The sequence below is a fragment of the Rousettus aegyptiacus genome, unplaced genomic scaffold (assembly GCF_014176215.1).
Source record: "Rousettus aegyptiacus isolate mRouAeg1 unplaced genomic scaffold, mRouAeg1.p scaffold_m13_p_17, whole genome shotgun sequence".
Lineage (NCBI taxonomy): Eukaryota > Metazoa > Chordata > Mammalia > Chiroptera > Pteropodidae > Rousettus > Rousettus aegyptiacus.
The window spans coordinates 35,826,528-35,849,668 of NW_023416292.1; the positions used below are offsets into that span (position 1 = coordinate 35,826,528).

General features: G+C 40.6%; 1 protein-coding gene and 2 pseudogenes across 2 annotated transcripts in view; 1 reads left to right on the top strand and 2 right to left on the bottom strand.

Annotated features, from left to right (window-relative positions):
- Window positions 1-23,027, bottom strand: part of FNDC7 (fibronectin type III domain containing 7) — a 29,058-nt gene extending 6,031 nt beyond the window's left edge. The window contains exons 1-10 of one of the 2 annotated variants that reach the window (XM_036235125.1): window positions 15,614-23,027; window positions 15,091-15,109; window positions 12,193-12,447; window positions 11,137-11,397; window positions 10,150-10,407; window positions 7,926-8,180; window positions 6,640-6,897; window positions 5,808-6,062; window positions 4,334-4,588; window positions 2,438-2,698 (exon numbers count right to left, since the gene is read on the bottom strand). In XM_036235125.1, coding sequence (XP_036091018.1) covers window positions 2,438-2,698; window positions 4,334-4,588; window positions 5,808-6,062; window positions 6,640-6,897; window positions 7,926-8,180; window positions 10,150-10,407; window positions 11,137-11,397; window positions 12,193-12,447; window positions 15,091-15,109; window positions 15,614-15,676 — 2,140 coding nt within the window. In that variant the 5' untranslated portion in view covers window positions 15,677-23,027. Of the gene's footprint in view, window positions 1-2,437; window positions 2,699-3,572; window positions 4,589-5,807; window positions 6,063-6,639; window positions 6,898-7,925; window positions 8,181-10,149; window positions 10,408-11,136; window positions 11,398-12,192; window positions 12,448-15,090; window positions 15,110-15,613 lie in introns of those variants that run through there. The other variant, XR_004955271.1, reaches the window with a different exon arrangement.
- Window positions 9,826-9,944, bottom strand: LOC118613032 (annotated as a pseudogene).
- Window positions 20,275-20,388, top strand: LOC118613219 (annotated as a pseudogene).
- Window positions 23,028-23,141: the final 114 nt, after the last annotated feature.

Sequence of the window (23,141 nt, forward strand, 5' to 3'; positions counted from 1 at the left end):
CAAACCATGAGATGAATGACTCTCTGAGGGTTGAATTGTGGGCATGGGGCAGAAGAAAGAACATTCACTTAAGGGCTATATGATCATAGGAAAGCACGTAAACTCATCGACTCATGCTTTTTTAAAATTTAAACTACATTGGGCCACGGTTATGTGTTAAGTACTGGGAGTCCAAGAGATTATCACTTATTAGGGGAAATAACACCCAATCAATTCACAGTAATAAGGCATGGTAAAGATAAGGGTGATGTGGGGTCATAAAGGACAGAGGGAGAAGCCCAACTCCACCAACGGCTGTTGGAGATTTCGCAGGGGAAGGGACATGTGGGCGGTGGAGTCCCCTTGGTGGTTATGGGGTGGAATTCCAGGCACGGAGAAGGGCACTGATCAGCTTGGAAGCATGGTGTGGCATGGCATGTGTGTGCGGCTGGGGCAGTTGTGTGTAAATGATTCCCTGCGACTTTTGTGTCCTGTCAGCAGTGGTAGATGGAGACTGAAATTGCACTGTCCAATACAGTAGCCACTCCACATGTAGGTAATCTGAACTGAGATGTGCTGTGAGTATTAAATGCACATCAGATTTTGAAGACTTACTATGGAAAAAAAATGCAAAATTTTTATATAGATTCCATGTTGAAATTATAATATTTTGTATACATCAGATTAACTAAAATACATTATTAATTTCACTTATTTTGTTTTACTTTTTTATTGTGGCTACTAAAAAATTAAAAAATTTCATAAATGGTTTGGATTAAATTTCTATTTCATGGTGCATGTGTAAAAAAACCAGACTGGGGACAGATTGTGAGGGACGCTGAATGCCACACCCAGAGAACTGAATTTTATCCTCCGGTACAATAGGAAACTTCTGAGGATTCTGAAGGCATGAAAGTAGCGCGATCAGATCAGTGTCCTAGGATGACAACTCAGGTAACAGTAAGGAGCCCGGCAGGAGGGAAAGAGGGGAGCAGGGGAGGGAGGCAGAGGTGGTAAGCGCTGAAGCACAGAAGTAGCTGTAGGAATGAAGAGAAAATGCTGGGTTTAGAAGCCATCGTGAAGTGAACAGGACAAGACTTGGAGGCTACTTAGTTATGCAGGGTGAGGGAGAGGGAAGCTGACAGCAGGGTTTTCGGCTTGTGTACCTGAAACAAAGTCGATGGGAAGAAATCCGAAACTGCTGAAGATCAGAAGTTCCTTTTGGCCTTGAGGAGCTGAAATGCCTAGGGCACCTCCAGGTCGAGGTATCAAGTGTGAATACAGATTTAGAGGTTAGAAGAAAAGAAGTGTTGTACATAGAGATGTGGGAGCCTCTGAGCCTCAATTTTCTCATTTATAAATTGGAGATAATAAAATCTGTTGAACCTACCTCACAGTTATTTTGAGCATTCAATGAGATAGTGAATGTGTAAACACTTGATAAACTGTAAAACATTATGCAAATATAATGAAGCATTGTCATAAACTGTAGCCTCTTCTTCCTACGAGCTCCTTCTCACCCCAACAACCCATCACTGTTCCCTGCCATAGGGCCCTGCTTTGTGCCAGCTTGTCCTGTGGACAAGATAATGAAAACACAAGGAATCAGAGCGTGACAGCCAAAGACAATGAGAACGCCCCCAAAGAGGAACTGGCCCAGTTCCATCACCAGGAGCTACCTTGAACTTTCTCATCGCCTTCACATAATTGGAAATTTTATGTTCCAGCTGTCAGTAAAGGTTTCTGCACCAACATTTATTCCTCTTCCTGTGTTCACTTGCAAAGTTCTAGGGCTTCATCATCTTTCTTTTCTTGTCTTTCTTTTTCTCTTTTTAGACATATATGAAAAACATATGACTACGCCCTGGGCAAGGTAGCAGAAGGTGCTGGGATCCAGAGCAGGAGAATTGCTCATGTTTTTCTGCCAGGTCTGTTGAGATGGCAGTTGCTGACGGTCATGTTTCGTGATCACGCACTGTTCTGCCCACTCATATTTCCAAACCTAGTTTATGATTTATAAATTTGTCTTTTTTCCTGATCCTCCAACTCTTCTTCAGTCATGAGTCTGAATCTGTGCAAATAAAAGTTCAACTATCTTAATTTCCAACATTCTGGGGTATCTATCATGATCTCTAAGACTATGCTAAAACTCTAGCTCCAAATCTTAAAGCATAAAATAACTTTAAATCTGCTTTACTATCTAAGCGGCAAACAGCTTGTCCTTTTTCTGAAGGAGAAGAGAGGGAGAAGGGAGACAGAGTGTTTCCAAATCAAATAAGAAAGCATCACAATTCCAGAGACGCTTGGGGTCCCCAAAGGCCAGAATCTGCCTTCAGGATGTAGGAATTCAAATCCTAGTTGATCTTACCACACAGCAAATAAGTGTGAGTGCTCCGAGTTTTAATTCACAGATCGAGTTGAGGGTTAATTTTAAATAAAGGGTCATAACTTGCTGTACCTGAATATATTTTTTTTGGACAGAAGGTAAGCTTCAGCCCTGTCTCAGCAACTGGCGAGACCATCACAGTGTATACATCCCCGCAAGGTATCTCGGCAACATCACAGAAACTGAGGCCAGCGCTTGGGGCACATGTGAAAATGCCTTTGGAACCATAGAGGTCAGTGGTGTAATTGGCAGAGCCCCTGGCAATTTGCCAGTAGATCCGGATGCCATTAGGGCCCAGCCTATATAATTTCACTCCCAAAGGGCAGCAGGCACCTGAAAGAACAACAAAACAGACAAACAAACACAATTATCATTTATTCCCCTATCACATAAACATGGCCTTTCATACTATGGGGAAATAATATAAGTAACCTGGTGTAAGTAATATGATTAGAGCAAGATTTGAAGAGGTATTCAGTCGTTGTTTCCATGACAGGCCGCATGATTAGAAATCCATGTGTGAGGGTGGTGGGGGCATGAATTTTTAATAGAGAACAATGGTGAGTCAAAAAAGTCCTCGCTTGGCAGGTGATGTGTCATATATGACTCAAACCTTATGAGTCAAATACACAGAATCTTTGTCAAGATCTTTCATAATGCCCTAGTTTTATATGATTTTAGTGGGATTGAACTGAAATATAATTAACTGCTTTCGGCTTTAATTGAAAAGACCTTTTTTGCTGAGCCGAATAGCATAATGCCTGAGGAGCAGTCACTTACTTAATCAACAGGCTGGTGACCAAGCTTTGCTGGTCCACACTTCATCCCTGCTAGCTGACTGGGTACTTTTTTTTTTTTTTCTTTTCTTAAATACCTAGAGCAGGTCACACATTAGGTGTCAAGCGGGACACCAAATGGTAGATTCCTCAGTAACTTAAATAAAGATATTATTGTATAATAATAAAAAATTCAGTTATAGATGATCAGGCTCATTTGATTCACTCTTTTTAAAAAAGTTTTTTCTTTTTTCTTTTTTTTGGTGTGAGGATAAGCAATGAGCCATATTCCCAGAACTGGATATCAGGGTTAAAACTTAGGCAGCAAATCTAATGAAAGACATTGGGCCAAAAGAAGGTATATATAATCAGCTTACAGATGTGTAGCACTTATAAATGCCACACATTATGATTACTACTATTTCACTTACCAATGAGGAAACAGAATCAGGGAGGATAAGGCAAAACAGCGTAGAAAAAGCCATGTCTTTAGACTCTACCCCTGGGATGGTAAAATTATATTTCAACTCTCGCATCCCACGTCCCATGGCAGATACAACTAACAGATTATTGAACTCTCCCCCATCAAGCTTGAGAGGCATCCTCAGGAGTGTTTTTCAAAACAGTTCTCCAAGCAGCCACTTCAGTGGACTAGAGTCCTCCTATAAGAGAAATCTAATTTACTGACCCCGTACCACTTTTACCTTCCATGATCTTTGGTCTTTGTGAAGAACAAGATACAATACTGTCAGCAGACAGTGCTCTTTTAGCCTGTTGAAATAAGAAGCCGTAGAAGGAGCTGGAGTGGTCTACAAGAGTGGGGTAGTAGCATAATAATAAAAGAAAAAATTCAAGTCGAATAGAACACGTGATCTGAATGCTTTCTGAAAACTCTGCCAGACTGAGTTATTTTGTGCTTCGGGTAGCTGGGTCATATAAAAATCTGTCCTCCCTTCAGAAGAAGTATGCCCGGACCTTGTTATCAAGGGAGTCCACTTACCAATGACCAATAGAAGCCTCTGAAACTTTGAGGTTCTAGTTTCAGAGGAAAACTAAAAAACATTGTAGAAAGTAATCGGAATTTATAATGCAAGGTAGGTGGAGAAGCAGCATAAGGAAGGGCTTATGACTGGATTTAAAACAATCAAGGTCCTTATCAATACCGTAGAGCTAGAGTTTAGAATTCACTTACTAGAGGAATAACTTTGATAGGTGCAGTCCGCAGTCAACCCGGTGGCACTAATCGCTTTTAATGCCACTGTGTAATTGATGCCACATGTGATGCATCCCAAGAGGCAGTGGTTTTGATGGGTGTGACACTTAGATTGGCCAGTGTGTGACTCCAGAACAGTCACATATGTCTGAGCCCCGGTTCCAACAGTCCAGCTCACGTTGACTACTGATTGAGTGACCTGAGTTACTGTCAGACCAGCTGGACAGCATGGTACTTAAATAAGAAACAAGAGAAAGAATTGGGGATTTATTTCTACTGAGCATTATTTGTAAAAAACAACCAAGAATGGCATTTTGCCTGTGTTTCATTCACTCTCCTTTCATTCAACCTCTTAAATATCTTAAACCTTCAATTGTTAAGCAAAATTTCCTTTTACTAAGCAAAATCTCAATTCTTCTGAAACGTCATTTTAATATTAACTGTATATAAAGTGGGTGTTTTCTCCAAGAATGCAGTACACTAACTTGCTGTGGGTAATGTGAGGTTCTAATTTTTTTTTTTCAGAATAAGAAAGAAATCCTTTGTTGTTCCCAATTCCACTTGCAAATTTCAAAGCAACAGTTGCATGTACCTCTTCTTTCAATACATTTCATAGCATTTGCAATTAAATTATTTTGCCTTTCTCATGCATTTCATAGTACAGAATTGATATAAAAGCTTGAAATGGTCTTAGCCACCTAAGAATACCACAACCAAGTCTCAGTATTTTAGAGACCCATTAAATAGGTTATAGTATCTCTAGAATCTTCCTGTGTATTTGGCGTTGTCTCTATTCCATTGCTTTTTACAGTTCGTTCGATTTTTATAGTCCAAGTGTCATCTATTGTTGTATGTAAGAGAAAATAAGGTCCAAAGGTTTTAAGTAATGGGCTAAATTTTGTTCACAGACAATACAATGAAACATTAACAGCTTTCTTTCATCGAACTTTTACTTTGTATCAGATATTATACAAAGTGCTCTGCGGAATTAATTAACTTTTAACTTAATATTACCAACTACCCAATGAAGCATCATCTCCCTTTTACCAATTAGGAAACTGAAACTCAGAATGCATTGTTTAAAGAAAGACTGGAAAGGGCTGAGCCAAAGAAATAAATAACAAACCAACTCATTCCCTCACTTGTTAGTTGTTTTGGTAGATCGTATCATGGGAGAATATGAATTCAAATAAATGTTTTTGCAGAGCCAACATATTCTCCCCTTCGATATCCGTGTTTGAATAAATTAGTCTTCTGGTGATGTTTTTCAGAACCTGCGTCCAAATGTTGAAAGTTTTATTCTTTATTCTTTTCTTCGGGGCTCTTTGGAAGACCTCTGAGTTTAATGTATTTCTATCACACGTAGGGTAGACCAAGTAAGAAAGTTCACGTCTTACAACACTTCCTAGGGACCCCAGTGAAGTCAGCGCTCGGGCTGGTGGTCGCCACGTACCTGTTTCCAGCGGCACGCTGTAGCTGGGCGGGCTGCGTCCCGCCTGCGTCTCGGCCACCGCGGTGACGGAGAACAGCGCGCCGCAGGGCAAGCCCCGCAAGGTGCAGGACTCGCCCGCGCTGCTGCACCAGTACCGCCCTTTCTCCCCCTGCGCAGTCGCCGTGTAAGTGGCGCCGTCATTGCTGGATTGCCAGTGCACGTTAACCATGGAGAAGGCATCCTTTGAAACATTTTTGATTTCGGGACTGCAAGGAGCTAAGAGATTTTAGATTAGCAACTGACGCGCTCAGAGTCGAAAATAACACCTGTGCCTTTGGGTCTAAAACTGATTTTTTTTCCCCCCCAAAATGAGATCATTATTACTTTCAACCATTATTACTTTCAGCCATGTGTGAAGGCCAAATTCACAGAGCCTTTGCGTGGAAACCTTGCAGACACCGACATGCGGAGTTGAGTTCCTAGAGCATGGGACTAACTGGAAAATGCTAAGGGGCGTTCTGAACTCCGAAAGCAAACATAATTAAGACAAACATTTGTGGCCTTGACCTTCATGCTGTAAATATAGACAGACCCCTAAAGGTACGAGGGCGTGCATGGCTGCCAGGCAAAGCCTCCTACTCTCCCCATGGTCTCTCTCTTTTTTTTTTTTTTTTTTTCATTTTCCTTTTTCCACCGTCTCTCTGCCTCTCTGTGGTAAGACAGCGGCTATAATGGTGCCCGCAAAGAGTGGCTAATGGGAGTTAGCCTTTCTGTAGTTTTTGGCGAAGGCCGTCCTGAGGGATGCAGGTGAAGCATTCAGATGTGAGTGAGTGAAATCATGGCCGCGTCGTACCTGTGGTTATAAACTGGGAAGTGCATGACTTATTGCTGCCCCGGACCTCGCTGTAAGAATGCACCGTGATGTTGTACTCGGTGTCACACGCCAGGGCTGAGAGGGTGCAGGCAGGAGCAGTGTCAGTGCACTCAAGCACGCTGGACCCATCCACAGCCTTGGTTTCGTAAAGTTCGGCACCACGAACGGGAGACCAGACGATCTCTACTCTGTCACTGGACACCAACACGGGGTTAATGTCACTCGGACAACAGGGAGCTGAAAGCAGGAGCAGAGGGAGGATGGAGGCCGGTATAGGAGCGATGCTGTCAGTGGGGGACACTGAGCTCCCCACATCCAGAGCCTCAGCCACCACCCTCCTGAATTATTGCAAGACTCTCAGTATGGGCCTTTCCAGCTCTAATTTTGGCCTAACATCCGCTACATAGGGGGCAAATCCTCTAAGCATGACGTTCGGGGTCATTACAAGCTATGCCTCGTCTACGTGTTTAGCTGTGTCTCCCCGGGTCCCCTGCCACACCAGACTCCTCGATTCCCTGCCCCACGTGTCCTCAATTCCCTGCTGACCCCTCTACTGGAATGCCGTCCCCTTCTTCTGCCTGACAAAATCATGTTTAGTCTAACTTATTTATAAACAAAACATAATTCCTGCCCTGTAGAAGATCTAAGCCTAGTGGAGGAGAATCATAGCAATAGTAATAATGATGCCAATAAAAATATTTGCATTCTGTCTTATCACATACAAAGACCTTTTCATATTCATCTTCTCATTATTCTTTACTCCATTTTGCAGTGGAGGATACTAAGAAACTAGTAAGGTAGAGGCCATTCTGCTCATTTTATAAATGAGTTGGTGGTCAAGTTAGGACTTGAACCCAGGTTTCCCCTCAAACTCTCCAAACCACATAGCATCTTTGCAATTCTGTCTTCTGGTCTCAGAGAAAGAATGAGCTCCTGAGACACAAGATTGCATCTTCAACATCTAGCACAGGGCTGAATGCTGAGTAGATTTTGGTGGAGAATTTGATTTTTCAGAGCAGGGCTGAATGACTAAATCCTTGTCTCTCTTTTCATTCCTAAACCTTGCATTCTTGTTAAGCTTGGGTCCATGAAGCCCAAACTTCCGAGTCTGGAAAGGATGTAAGAGAAGAGATTCACTCTCCATTCTTGGCCCTCGAATAACTCCCAGGGGGTCTATGTAAGTCACTAAGTGCCATAGGTGATCCACTGTGCTGCCAAATTTAGTGGACTCAGAAATCCCTTTATAACCATGAAGCACAACCTACCTGTGGTATAACTGAACACATCACCCAAAGGACTCTGCCCTGCCTTGTTATAGGCGAAAATACTGATAAAGTAAGTGAAGCCACATTCAGATAAGAAGTTGCACTGAGTGAGGGATGTGTTGCAGTGTACTTCCAAGCCATCATCACTCTTCACAAAGGCCACGTAGTAATCACCCAGATCTACATTGGACCAAGACACAGACAGGTGGCCTGCGGGATCTTCTTGGATTGTCACTCTTCCAGGTGCACAGGCAACTAGGAAATGATGAATAATAAACAGTTGTGAGAGATTTTCTTTGCATTTTTGCAATTGTTCAGGAAACGAGATGCCAGGAATACATCCAACAGTATGTGCAAACCAACGAAACATTCTCACATGTCCTAAAATTTATCTCGCACAGTACATGCTGGACTGTCAGATACAGGCATGGGTTTGCCTTGGTTAATATGCCTGTGTTTCTGTGTTAAGGCAACGCCAGGACAGCACAGAATGAAGTCTTCTGAAGGAATAGATTCAAATGAAGTTTATTCTTTCAAGCTCAAAGCTTTTAAAATTTTAGTCATCTCTAACGGAAATCTTCCTAAAATACATCACACGATTGTGGGCTACAGGAAACACACAGAACTTTCTAAACATAGTTCCTTTATGGATAAGTCAAGGTCATTCCCACGATCATGACTGATTGGGTTATACACAAACTACGGTAGTGCCTCCTGGACTGATATGTACTCAGGACTATTTCAATGGCATTTTATCCAGGCTGCACATTAGAGTCAACTGAGGAACTTTCACAAGCTATTCATATCCAGACTCCATTCCCAGAAGCTCTCATTTTATTGGTCTTTGGTGGGGCCTGGGTATCAGGATTTTTATAAAAGCTCTCCAGATGTTCTTAATGTGCATCCGAGATTGCAAAATGCTGCATGGTTCTCTCCTGAACTGAATAACTAACTTCGGGCTGCTGGGCTTTTGAAAAGGTATTTTTAATCTCTTCCTTCACTCTCAGCTATTCCATCCTCAAAACCATTTCTAAGTACCATCCACATTAAATTACTGTTGTTAAAAGAGAAGCCAAATCACTAAGTTTATTATCAGTGATCTTAATTTATCATAATTATAAGAAACTGGATCTAAGGGGTTGGCTTTTTCCCTGTGAAAGAGAGTACATCGGCTTGGTGATGGCTCTTTTTATCTATGCTCAGAAGCCTCTTAAACTTGACATAATTCTGACATTTGGATCAAGTAGACATTATCATAACTATCCACATTTTCTTTATCTCAGAGAAGTGAAATCAGGCAAACTTGAATTCCGGCTCCAACACTTATCATTAAGCCCTAGGAAAAATTATTTAACTTCTCTGAGCTTCGATTTTCTTATCTAAAAAAGGAAATAAGAGAACCTAACTGACCGAGTGGTCATGAGAATTAAGTCAAATGATGTATTTACATTGCCTTGGACATAGTAGGTCTTCACTAAATGTTAGTTCCCACCCCCAAAACACATAGATATTTCTAAATAGAGGAGTGAACCTCCACTATGTATGTCTTTATATTTCGAGTGAAAAATGGAAGATATTTAAAAACATTCAGAACTACAGATGGCCCATTTTAATCTTTAAAAATTGCTCACACGAAGCCTAGTGACGGAAGGAAGAGGCCACTATCTGCAGTATGCAGTTACCAGTGTATATAACTCAAACTGGATCTTAGAGTTTGCACAACCTTACAGATGAAAATCAACTAATTAAGGAAAGATCTGGAACAGGAGAGGACTCATAATTTTTAGTGCTTTTTCTTTTTCTTTTTTTATTATCAATTTTTAGGCGAGGCAAACCTTGGTTCACCTCATAGACTGCAAGGACTTCGTCAGTTTACGATCTCTTATTTTTTTATTTTTTATGCCTACAGCACCTGGTCTTCCTAGGTGGTCTCCCATCCAAGGACTAACCAGGCCCAACCCTGCTTAGCTTCCAAGATTAGACAGGATCGGGCTTGTTCAGGGCAGCATGGCCACAGACTCAAAGTGCTTTTTCTAATCTGCAGTATCTGGATTCATTGTCAACATTATTTACTCATCAGAATGTCCAACTCAATGCTTTCGTTTACAGCAAGCTATCGTTTTCGCTTCTTCCAGAGTGTTCTGGAACAGGGTCAGGTGATTGTTTGTTTCTCTTATGGCGGTCACTTTGGCTTACCACGGTAGCCTCGCTCTTGTTGACTTACCTGTTTTCAGGGTCACCGCTGAAGCTGATCCGCTAGATCCTGCATCGTTACTTGCTAAAACTGAAATCAGGTACCGTGTTCCACATCGGAGAGAGGAAATGACGCAGGAGCTGAACACTGTGCTACAGCTCAGCTGGGAAGAGCCGCTTAAAGCCATCACGGTGTAGTTGAACGCGCCTTCTGTCGGAGCCCATGAAACAGATGCCTGCAGAGCCCCACTGTCAAACGAGACCTGAATGTTGGCAGGAGCACGAGGACCTGCAGTTTTGAGAAAAAGTTAAGATTTCGCGGTAGCCTCAAGAACCCAAGATTTGCCCTAACAAGTGCTTTGACGGAAGAATGCGCAGACGCAAGGTGGCCCGGGAGGGAGCGGCTTTATCAGGCCCGAACTGAGAGAGCCGGTTCCTAGAAGTGGCTGCTTTTTTACAGCTTTTCTCTTCATGCATTTCCCTGTGCTTTAAGAAACTTTTAGAGACTTGGAGTTTAGCCTGACTTTGCTAGCACCCCGAACAAGGTGGCTTAAACAACAGAAAGCGATCATCTCGCAGTCCTAGAGGCTAGCAGTCTGAAATCAAGGTGCTTTGGTTCTTTCTAAGGGCAATGAAAACAGACCTGTCCTAGGCCTTTCTCCCTGGCTTGCGAATGGTGGTCTTCGCGTTCACATGGCATTCTCCCTGTATGTGTATGTCTGTGTCTGAATTTCCTCTTTTCATAAGGACATCAATCATGGTGGATAAGGGCCCACCCTGATGATCTCATCTTAACTAATCATATCTGTTACAGAATCAGAATTTCTTTACACAAGCAGAAAGCATTTGAACTACCAACAAGGAATAGTCAAGGCACTATAAATAAACTCATAATAAATTTAAAGAGCTGTTGCCAGCTGTTCTATACTCATCACTTAACACTGCCCTTGACAGCTACAATGCACAGACCCTCTGATTAGTCAAAAATGAGATTTGGGGGCTGAGCTAGAAGTCTTACTTGTCCTCTGATTGCAGGTGGAGTCGTCCCCAGGGGTGCCATTGGCATTCCACGCATAGGCCTTTATGGTATAGAGAGTCCCGGCGTCTAAGCTGGTGAATGTCAGCGTGGTGTCTGTGGTATTCTTTTTCCATATTCTGCCCAAACCATTGGCTCTCATGATGGACACAGAGAATCCAATGGCCATGTATACAGCTTCCCACTGCACGAGAATGGAGTCTGGACTTGGAGAGCTTACTTCTAGAATTGGTGCAGCCAACACTACGAAAACACAAACACGTACATTTGCGTTATGGAAGTTCCATAGAGGGTAAGTCAAATTTAGGAATAAGTATTACAGGTTGATGATCCATAGTATGAATTAATTACTTGCTTTGCAAAAGGATTCGTGGCAGAGTTTTATTAAAATTTGCTATTTAAATGTGTATTAGAATCGTCCTCCAGGTGATTCTAATAAACGTTGAAGTTTGAAGGGAAAAAAATTATAAATGGCTTGGCAGAGGAATAGGAAACAGAGAAATTCTAATAGTAGGCATTAGTTTCAACTAGAGGTTAGTAATAAACTAGGTATAAAACATCCCTGTAATCATAATAGAAGTCAGTGGGGGAATTGATGGTTTATACACGCAACCTTTCAGAAATACGCCTAGGTACAACTTTACCAAATCAATTTAAGTAATATTGATGACAAACTTCAAATGTTTTTATTTCAAGCAAGTCGAAGTGCAACAAATCCCTTCCACGTGTTCTTTATTTGGCATGGTCTTGATGGATCACCGAAGTCAAACACAGAAATTCCTTTTTCAGACATTTAAAAGCAGGGATGCTTTTAAGGGCGCCAAGAAATGGTTATTTTCCAAAGCAAAGCATCTGGAATTTAAATACCACCTTCTCCACGTATAACCGAATCTCCCCCTCCCCCGCCCCCTAAAATAATTTGGTGGCGTTTACTTCTGGGCACTCACATGACACAAAATTACATCATGCAACTGCTGCCCCAGTATAACCGATCCAGGTCACAAACGGTGGCCCAACAGAAAGTGGATATCTAGCTACCTGTCTTTGCTTGTTTTGGAGGTGATGCCTGGCTTCTCCCAGTGGCACTGATGGATCTGACAGTGAGTTGGTACAAGGTGGCAGCCTTCAGACCTGTCACAGTGCCTGGGGAATTGGCCACTATGGTTTCAATGATAGTGTCACCATCTTCTGCAGTGAGGAGGTAACTGGTAGCCCCGGGCACTGTAGCCCATTCCACAGTGATACTGTTGCTGATTTTTGAATATGCCTGATCAATAGTGGGTATTTCAGGACCTGAAAGAGATTTTGAAGTTGTACATTAGCTAGGACGCCTATAAGAAATATTGTTTTCCATCATTTTACTTTTCAAACTAAATCATTCTCATGCCATTTTACAGACATAAACTTTGCCCTTATTTTCTAGATAAAGAAAAAAACAGCAAAAGAGAAAGGGAAATCTAGTCTCCAGAAGAGAGCCACAAAGCTCAAATCTTTCATTCAGAAATGGGACTTCAAAGAGGTCCCACACACACACAACTCCCCTCCCCCTGCCCCTGCCCATGCCTCTGGGATAACTGACACTCTTTGTACTTTTCAAAGAGTGAAGAGTGGGAGTAATTGTGGGAAAGAACTCTGAGAGGAGGGAATAAGTAACTGAGGGGATTCATTCCATAGGATTCTACTCTAGTTTGTCATTCTGGGAATTTCCCAGCCTGCTTTGCCGCCGATCTCCTCTCTCTGCCCTGACTATCCTCTGCAGCCTCCAGCTAGGGTCCACCTCCATTCCCACCTCTGCCATGCCTGAGTCTCCATTCGTGCACTTTGCACACTTCCCAGATGGCATTTAATCTAATACAGAAAAGAGAATTAAGTTCTTTGTTTATAATTACGCCACTGTACTCTCTTTCATGTTATCGAGTGGAACCATTTTCGGATTCTTCTATATAAAATAAAAATAAACTTTATTCCCACTTTCTCTATCAAAATATCTGCCTCCGCATAAGAACAAGCTGCTCCGGTCCCTCCTCAGCTGGGCCTGGTCACGGTTTGACAGGGGGATATGAATGTTATGTCATGAGTTTATACAAGGCATTCCTACACTTTAAGTATGGGGTAGGAGATACATCATGGTAATCAAAGGTGCTACTTTGCACAAATCCACTGACACAAAAATGCCCTGAAGTAGGAGATCCAAGTGGAAGAAAAGGCCAAACAAAAGACCAAACAGCAGAGTTTTAGGTTTGAACCTGGCACTTGGCCTTTTATGTTTAAGGTACAACATTTGCTGGGTAAAATCACTATATGCCAAATTCAAAACCACAGGGCAAAACAAAACCACAGGGCAAAGAGCAGGAAGAGTAAACACAGACCAAATGCCTGATTTGCCAGTATCACCCCCTCCCCCACAGCAGCTCCCACCTGCCAAATACCTATCCGCAGGATACAGACAACCTTCTCCTTCTGCACCAATAGCCCAAAGAGTTAGCTCTGGCAGCATCTCAGAAGCAACCATGCTGCAAGAATGAACAAAGTCTTCACTGTGCGCTGGCCAGACATTCCTTGAATATCACCCAGGACTGTCTCCTTTGCCATCAGAAGAAAATTATGATGTTTCTACTTCTACACACTGGGGAAAAGTTGCAGGCCTGCCCATCTTAGCCATTTGTGAGCAGAAGCCGACTGCAGGAAGCGTTCATGTCCCTTCTCCATCCTCCCCCCGCCCACCTGCAGGATAGAACGCCCCAGCAGGGACTCCCACTTTTATCCCTCCCACAGGCATCCCTTTTCTGCTCCCCAGTTCTTTGTTCCATGTCACACGCCTTCTTTCCTATCACTTGTGGTGTCTCTCAACTCCTTCTGTTCCCTTGGTCCCCATAGTTCATCGTTATCTCCTATGTTAGCCAGTTCTGCTCATTGGAATGGAATAACTTCCTGGAAAAACAACAACCAACCTAACCACTGACAGGGAGACCTGACAGCGCACTCCTAGGGTCGTTTGAAAGGTATTAAAAGGCTAGCATGACACAGACGCCCTCCCCACAGGACTGTTAGGGGCCTCAAAAGGCCACAAAATGTGCCCCACTGAGTTGAGCCAGGAGAGGCACACTTGCCCAGGAGTAATACATGGAGCCAGTATCAGCAGGATGAAACACGGGGTTGACGGTGGAGAACAGCAGAGGGTTTGGATTCAGGAACTCTGGGTTTGAGCCCTGGCTCCGCCATTCACTTTTGATTGTGAACATGTACGAGTCATTTAACCTCTTCTAGTCTCAAGTTTTCTCCCTTGAGAATGTGGAATGTTAATAATACCTACATCTTAGGATTCGCATTGAAATGTAAAATACCTACGTCTTAGGATTGCTGTAAAGATTAAGTAAAATTAAGTGTATGTAAGGGCACTTTGAAAGGTAGGAAGAGTTAGTGTATGTATGTGGGTGTGTGTGTGTGTGTGTGTGTGTGTGTGTGTGTGTGTGTCTGCACGCGCACCAGGATGAGCAAGTTTTGGGTTTGGAAAAGCCAATAGATGGAAGTGTAAAAGGCTTTTTTTATTAAAACATGTCTAGTTTTCGTCTCAAATTCCTCAGAAAACAAATTAGAAAGGTTATATAAATTAGACTCTTCACTATTTATGGCTAAGATTTTGTTCATTTGACTGAAATGACAGCCATTGTAATACTTTACTAATGGCTAACTGTATTTGAGAAAACTGTGACTCCATGACTCTAGACATCTCTCTGTATTCAATATGAATATCTTACAAAGATTTATCTTTCAAGTGTGATCCATCTATTTGCCTTACCAGTTCCAGTGAACGCTCAGAAAATGGTGAATACATTTTCCTGCTAGAGCTTTTATATTTCAGGGTAGCACAAGAATTAACAATGAAAATTAAAATCAAATATTGGGAGGGGAAACTTGCATTTCAGAAAATTTTACCTGTTTTTGCTGAAGCAACCTGAAAAGGAAAGTTTAGAAAATTAAAACGATAAAGAAAAACGCCATTTTGGGAAGTGTAAAACATCAATCAGAGTAGTAGTAAATTTATCATAACATTTTTATACATAATATGAGCAATATTTCAATCCTTACAGTTTAGTTGCACATATAATTTCCCAACATTCAAATCTACCACAAAGCAATCTTAAATAGAATTTAGAGTCTGGAGGCAGATCACATTACTATTTCATTTTTCTCTCTGAATCTGCCTATTGAGCTAAGTCAGTAGCTGCTGACAGATTTTTCAGAAATCTTTGTTCTTAAAATATAATGATAATCTTGTTTTCTTTCCCTAGTATATCACATTAAATTTCGAACACACAAACTTACATAATCTTGGTATAAGCCAAAAGTATTTTGATTTCTATCTTCCTACCCCTTAGGCCTCAAAGAAAAAGAAAGATAATCGATGTGTCTTATTTTTCTCTAAATAATTACAGGTAGGTCAGAATGGTCAACTCACCATTTTAAGACAGATAAGACTGAATCCAAGCAAAGATAAACATTTCTTGGGTCCACCAGCCATCCTGTTGGACACAGCGCTCACATTGTACACAAGAGAGTGATCAGGGTCCTTTTTGGTCCCCGGGAGGGCAGCACTGTGGGTTGCTGGGACGTGGGGCTGTGTGATGCTGGGAACAGACCCTGGGAAGTAGCTCCTCCCCTTCAGTACGGAGCTGACCTGTAACTAGGGGCCCTTGGAGACTGGCAGGGACACGAACTGCAAAGGCTGAAAAAAAAAAAAGAGTTGAAAACCATGTCAAGTGTGCCAAAAAGCTACTGTAATCTGGGCTTTAGGTAACATGTAGAATGTTTTCCGTTTTTAAAAAAACTTTTGTTTCTAAATAAAAATTTCATAAAGCTGTATAGAAAATTGTTGAAACCGTGGAATGATCATTTTAAACTTGAGGATCCTGACCAGTTTTATTTATTCTTTTTCACCTTTATTTATTATTCTTATTGTTGTTTCAGTACAAAGTGATCAGCCCTGCTGTCAGGCACAATTTGCCGCAAACTTTAATATTAAAGATGAAAGGGGGCTTAGGGATAGGGGAATTAGGGAGATGTTGCTTAAGTGTACAAATTTACAACTAGTAGATTAGTAAATTCTGGAGACCTAATGCACAACATAGTGATCATAGTTAACAACATTGTATTATAATCCTCAAAGCTGCTAAGAGACTAGATCTTAACTGTTCATACAAAAAAAAATGATAATTATGTGATGTGATTGATGTGTTTAGCTAATGATACTGTAGCAATCAGATTGCAATATATAAATGTATCAAACCAACTGGGTTTACTCCTTAAACGTACACAATGTTGTATGTTAATTATATCTGAAAAAAAAAAAGTGAAAGGACACAAGCTTGTCCCTGTACTGAAAAAGATAGTGGGAGGTCCTTCATGGGTACAATAAGCACCACCATCGCCAGCACCACCCTGCGATTCCAGTACCTTTTTTTTCAGAGCCATCTTCCTATTTGCATAAATTTTATGGCTCAGCCATATGTCTATGTAGCTCTTAAAAATAATTAGCATTTAATTCAAGCACTATAATATTTAATTCTAACAATAAAACAAGTATATAAATGACTAATAAACATTAACTGTCTTGTATGAAATCACGCAAGTATTAAATGGTGGAGCTGGGATTAAAATTCATCAGTCTAACTCCTGCTTCTAACCAAGATAGGAAAAAAAAGGACTTGATTTACCCTCTGTGACTTACTGTACAGCTATAGTAATTAAGACAAGATTAATTATGAGGACTGGCATCAAGATACATAGATCAATGGAACAGAATAGTCCAAATATAGACCCACATTTATGTAGACAACTGATTTGCAACAAAGGTGCAAAGGTAATTCAATGGAGAAAGGATAGATTTTTTTTAAACAAGTGATACTAAAACAATCAAATGACCATATGCAAGAAACATTAACTTTGATTCCTACCTCACACCATATAAAAAATTAACTCAAAATGGATTACAGACCTAAATGTAACACCTAAAACTATAGAACTTCTAGAAAAGCATAAATCTGTATGACCTTAGGTTAGGAAGAGATTTCTTAAATACAACACTAAAAGAATGTTCCATTTTAAAAATTGATAAATTGGACTTCATCGAAATCTAGAACTTCTACACTATTAAGGAAATGAAAAGACAAACCAGAGACTGGGAGAAAGTATTTTCAAATCACATAGTTGATAGAGAACTTGCATCCAAAATTTTTTAATTAAAATTTTTTTTAAAAAAATATGTATGTATATGTATATAGTCTCATAAGAAAACAACTCAATAAAAATAGGCAAAATATTTGAACAAACACTTCACAAAAGGTATACTATGGATTGGAGAACCCAGAGGAATTAAATAATTGTTAGAAAGGATATTAGAGGAAGTAAACAAAATTATGGGAGTTGGTGATCAGAGAACAGGATGTGTGAAATGGATGCTGGAGAAGTTTCAGTTATCGGTAATGACTTGTTTTAGGATATAACCATGAGAATTGACAGCTGAGTTCAGGTGGAGGAAAAAAAATCTTTGGAGGTCAGGAGATCATGAAATTGAGAGACCTGATTATTGGAAAGATTGTTTAATGGATAGTGGGAATACTAACTGTGGCAGGAGTAATGAGGAAAGAGGCATTGAGCCATCTGTAAAATCCTTGCCTTCTTTTATGACAAGATACTCCACGTTCATGCTGTATTTTTCCTTACTCAGACCTAGAATAATCAACCATTTCTCTAAGGATCCTTGGTTTCTTTCAGCAAGAAATGGCCTTCAAAGACCATAGTCTGGGTGCTAGGAATGCTGTGCCAGTTATCTTTTGAGGTCTGTGGATGATGTGAACGACTGCGGGATAATAGATGGTATAATCTGATGACATGAACTTTGGAGGAGCTAGGAGGTTTAGAGAAGAGGGAGAAACAGTCGTCTGGAAGTACAATGATTCTGTGTTAGAAAGTGTTTCCTGACATCCAATCTCCTTCACTAAACTAATGCTAAGTAGTTTAGGTTTTCTTACTTGGTATACAAATCCTGGACTCGGGAAAGCTGTGGATTACTGGGTCCCACTGACAACTGCACAGTGCAGAGCTGGGCACTGGAGAAGGGCCCGTGCTGCAGGGGCCTGGTGCTGGACAATGCCAGCGACAATGCCACCCCTGCTGCGGGAGCATGCTGTTGAGAGAACACACCGGAACCAGGAAGCAACCTTTTCCTCCTGCAATGGCAAAGATTCTGTGCCAGCTGACAAAAGGAAAAAAATTTAAAGGGTCCAGGTTCATTTTCACAGAGCAATCTAAAAGGATGAGTTTGGATCTCAGGGGCTCTCTCGTAACTGGCACAGCATTCCTAGCACCCAGACTATGGTCTTTGAAGGCCATTTCTTGCTGAAAGAAACCAAGGATCCTTAGAGAAATGGTTGATTATTCTAGGTCTGAGTAAGGAAAAATACAGTATGAACGTGGAGTATCTTGTCATACAAGAAGGCAAGGAAGCTGTTAGAGATTACTGAGGTCATGTCAAAAGGACTCAGCAGCCAATGTGAAGAGGCTCCCATTAGCAAATAACAGGACAAGTTAAGTATCAATAAAAATAATAATTGCAATGGAAACGCATCAACTATGTTAACTGCATAAGTTCACAATGAAACAAACCAGCAAAAGATTTCTCATTTATCACCTTTGAAGGATGATAGAGAACCATTTTTTAAACAAAAACTGGTAAATAAATGGAAAATGTTAAAAATGGCTTCAACAGAACTTTCTTTCCGACATGAACAGTGGAGGCTGGGCATCTAGGAGCAGCATGGCCATTCTGGTCTTGAGATCCAGGCACCTTTCAAATTTTTTGCTTTGCCATCTATAGGGTGAGGCCCTCTTTTTTCTTGGTCTGAGATAAAGCTCTAGCTATCACATCGAAGTTCTAACAGCGCAATTAAGGGGAGAGAGAAAAGATAAACTATATGCCAATAAGCTCTTAAGAAAGGTTCCTGCTGCCACTTACATCCCATGGGGCGGAAGTTGGTCTCAGGGCTATGCCAAGCTGAAAGAAGAAGAAGAAGAAAGAAAAGCGCACAGTCACAAAATTCTATTGCTAAGGAAGACAGGAAGAATGGGTAATGAACAGCTGAGTCTGTATGACACGAACGAGATTCAGAGCACAGGTAGATGTAAAAGTCTAAGGCGGAACTTGCAACATTTATCAAGATAAAAAGAAAAAAGGTAAGGAAGAAAACGGGATAGATGAGACTGCAGCCAACCTTGTAGTTTGGAGGAAAACAGCAGCAAATTGAAGGACTTTTTTTTACCTGATAGTCTTTGTACATGAAGGGAGAATGAGTGTGGAGGTGGAGCAGGACACTTAAGGAACTGGTAGATGTAAAGTAGTCACTTTAGGGGAAATGTCAGAGTTGTTTAGTGATGTAGGAGGGACATGGAGTAGGATCGATTGTCCAAGACCGGACACTACGAGATTCATTCATACTTCACCCTCTACCCATATCCTAACTCGTACTTGATCCTTCCACCATACTCCTATATCCCCTCTTGCACATCCCCTTTCTGCCCTCAGGCTGACCATTTCTACCAAGGAAATTCAGTTTTATCTAGAATTTCTTTTTCCCAGGTTGGGGTTGGGGAGAGATTAAGGGAGGGAGGAAAAGAGGGAGAGAGGGAAAGGAAAATGGAGAGGGAGGGAGGCAGGGAGGTAGATTGCCAGGATAACCACTGATTAGAGTGAAAAAAAAAAAAAGAAAAAAACCAAAAAACTAGAAAGCAGCTTTGGGGGATTTATCCATACTATCTCGTTCCCATGAGCACCCTCCCTCATATGACAACTATACAAGTCTTTTCCATTCTTCTAAGGACTGGACAATTCTTAGTTCTGTCAAAATTCTAGGAGCCAGTCTGGTTCACTTACTTAAAACTCTCAACAAACTTACTTGGATTGAGCCCTTTTTTATCAGACTACATCAGAGGTTATCAACCAGTCTAATTAAGTGGCACCTTGATTGGTATTTTAACCCACTGTATCAGACAGGGTCCAATCAGGAGACAGGAAACATACAGTAATTTGAACAGGTAGAATTTGATATAAAGAATTACTAACAAGTATTCACTCAAGTAGCACATGTACTAAAAAACTGGAACGATACAGATAAGATTAGTAGTATGGTATGGCCCCTGCATAAAGATGACCTGCAAATTCATAAAGCATTTGTTTATAGAGTTTATAAGCATGATTGATACTAATAGATTTCACATTACAGCTTTGGGTCAAAGAAGAATGATTCAATAAATGGAGAAATAAGACATGGTCATCTATATGTAACAAAAACAAAAAAGAATGACCAGTAATGGGATTAATTGCTAAGGGTAAAGAGAACTCTTAGGAAATTAGGAACAGAGGCTGTAGGAGCAGCCACTACCTCTGGGGCTGAGGCAGAGGACTCAAGGAAAAAATTTGGAAGAGGTTCCTTTGCAGAACTAAGGTTCAGACTGTCGGAGAGGGTGTGGCTGCAACCCACTGTTTGCTGGGGTACTGAAGCCTGGGGCTGGAGGGGATGTCAAAAAAACTCATTAGAACTAAGCCACCCACTGCAGTGCCAGTGAGACTTACTGGGAAGGTGCGTACTGAAGCACTATCAAGAATTGCTGGGGGACTTGTCGGGAAACCCCTTCCATGAGGTGTCACTGGGTGTCCCACTTACCAATGGCCCTATATGCTGCAGAAAAAAAAAAAACAGAACCAAGAAGAGAAACATTTTTCCTCTGCAGCATCCTTCAAGCATCCTCTGCTGAAAAGTTTAGCATTGTACCACTAGACAAGAGTAATATTAAGAGCTCAGTTCCAGTATCACACAGCGGGGCAATGAAGTGTGCACTCGGGAGCTGGTGTTTAACTTGAACAAGTATAACTCATTTTTGTGAAAGGCTGAAAAGACAGCTCCCAACCTGAATACATTTTACCTGTGCATTGCCTCATGGATCATGACCATGTAATAGAAATTCTTTGACTGTCGATGCTGAGAAACAATTTTAAGTTAGCTACGATGGTGATATTTTTTGGTTGATTGTATACATGCTGTCATTTCCTTCAGTCACAAATGTTGATAGCCAATGATCCTAAACTGAAAAAATGCCACTTCAAAAGTATTTGATGAGTGCTAGGAAATCTCATAGGATGGAATGATGGAAAATTGGGTTAGCCATTCGAGGCTGAATTCAGCATTTACAAGATGACAGAATCAGATTAGGACCAGAACCACCAATTTAAAGCTTATCAGTTGGGTCATTTAGTGTTTGAGGTTGCACGTTGGAATCAGTTGAAGAAAACTGCCAGTGTCTGGGCCTCGTCTGTTCAAATAAAAAACTAAGTATATTCATAAAGAACAACTCTTTAGGGGAAGGGAATTAAGTGAATACTATTAAACTTTTTTCTCCATTTCATCTTTTAAGTAAAAAGACAATACACAAACTCATTAAACTATTGCCTTTGGGCTGCTCTCAGCAACGTAAATCTGCTATTCATTCCCAACTACTGTACATCTAATCACACCTTTTTAAAAATCAGTGAAGTAAACAGCACAAAAGCCCTAGGGAAGTTTAGTTCTTTTGAATTTATGTGCAAATCTGAGTTCTTTTACTTTCCTAGACATTTGTAACTTCCATTTGATTCCTAAAAAGGGGCCTCTAACTCAAAGGTTAAGAACCACTACCTTAGAGGAACTAAGGAACTAAGAAATTGAGCATTAAATGGAAATTTTATATTGATATCTCGATTGAGAATATACTAGCCCATGCACTGCATTTAACTGCAAATTGAACATTAGAAACAGATGAAGGTACTCATACATGGAAAGGTGAAATCATTTCATTAGGTTGCGACCAAAAACTGGATGGAAGCTGCTAGATATATTAAGCTCTACGAGAAAGTTCTTCAAATTTTCTCATGTTTTAAGAAAAAATCCTGAAATGTTTTTCACAGCCACTTGTTTCCCATGTTAGAAAGCCACTCCCCAAATTAAATCATTCACGTATTTAGCATTAACTAGTATTATTATGATGTCAAAATGTTCCTCAAAAGCAAACTTTTAAACATCACAAGAAATCAAATGCAGCTTGTGATACTTCTCCCTCCTTCTGAAATAAATTCTTTCCACATTTGACTTAAAACACATCGCTGAATTAACATTTCCGATAAAAACTATATTCAAAGGAGTAACATCATTAACTTTGAAATGCTAAAAGTATTTTAAAGTTAAGATAAATATACTGGTTTTCATTAATCAAGAATATAGTTTTCAAATTTCCACATCTAGCATTAATTCAACTGATTTCAATTTAAGATGACTGAAATCTTCTACTCTTAAAAAAACAACATAGCATTTTCACAGAGGAATTCCTTCATTTAATGAAATTTTTTCTGGAATTAGGTACAAATGTTAAGCCTGCACAGGAAGGGTTCTTTTTTTTAAAATATACTAGTTTGTTCCACTTGACACTTTTTCAAGGTGGTGTCTGAGTGCCCAGTCACTTGGCCAATATGAACAGCAAGATCAAACGAATGTCACTATGACTGTCAGGAACGCTTTTAGTCCTACCACTGATGAAACAAATCACTCCTAGCCTCTATTTCTCTAAGAATGACTTAACATATAAAAGTTTCTTCAAGGTCCAAATTTTAAATGATTCTAATATGTAATCCAAATGCAAACTACCTCAATAAGTAACTTTAATGCGAAACTGAGTAATCCAGAGTCTAGGGACACACCACATCCACTGACAAAGGGAACTGCCAGTAACTCTTGTAAGGACAACTGACCATCAACATATGTCCAGTCTGGTCTACACACTTAAACTTCACTTATCTTCCAGGCACTGAGATAGGCGTCTACACAAACTGTGACTCTACCAGCATTTTATCAATTTTCACGATAAAAATATATTTTAAAAAAAAACAAAAAACACATGGGGGA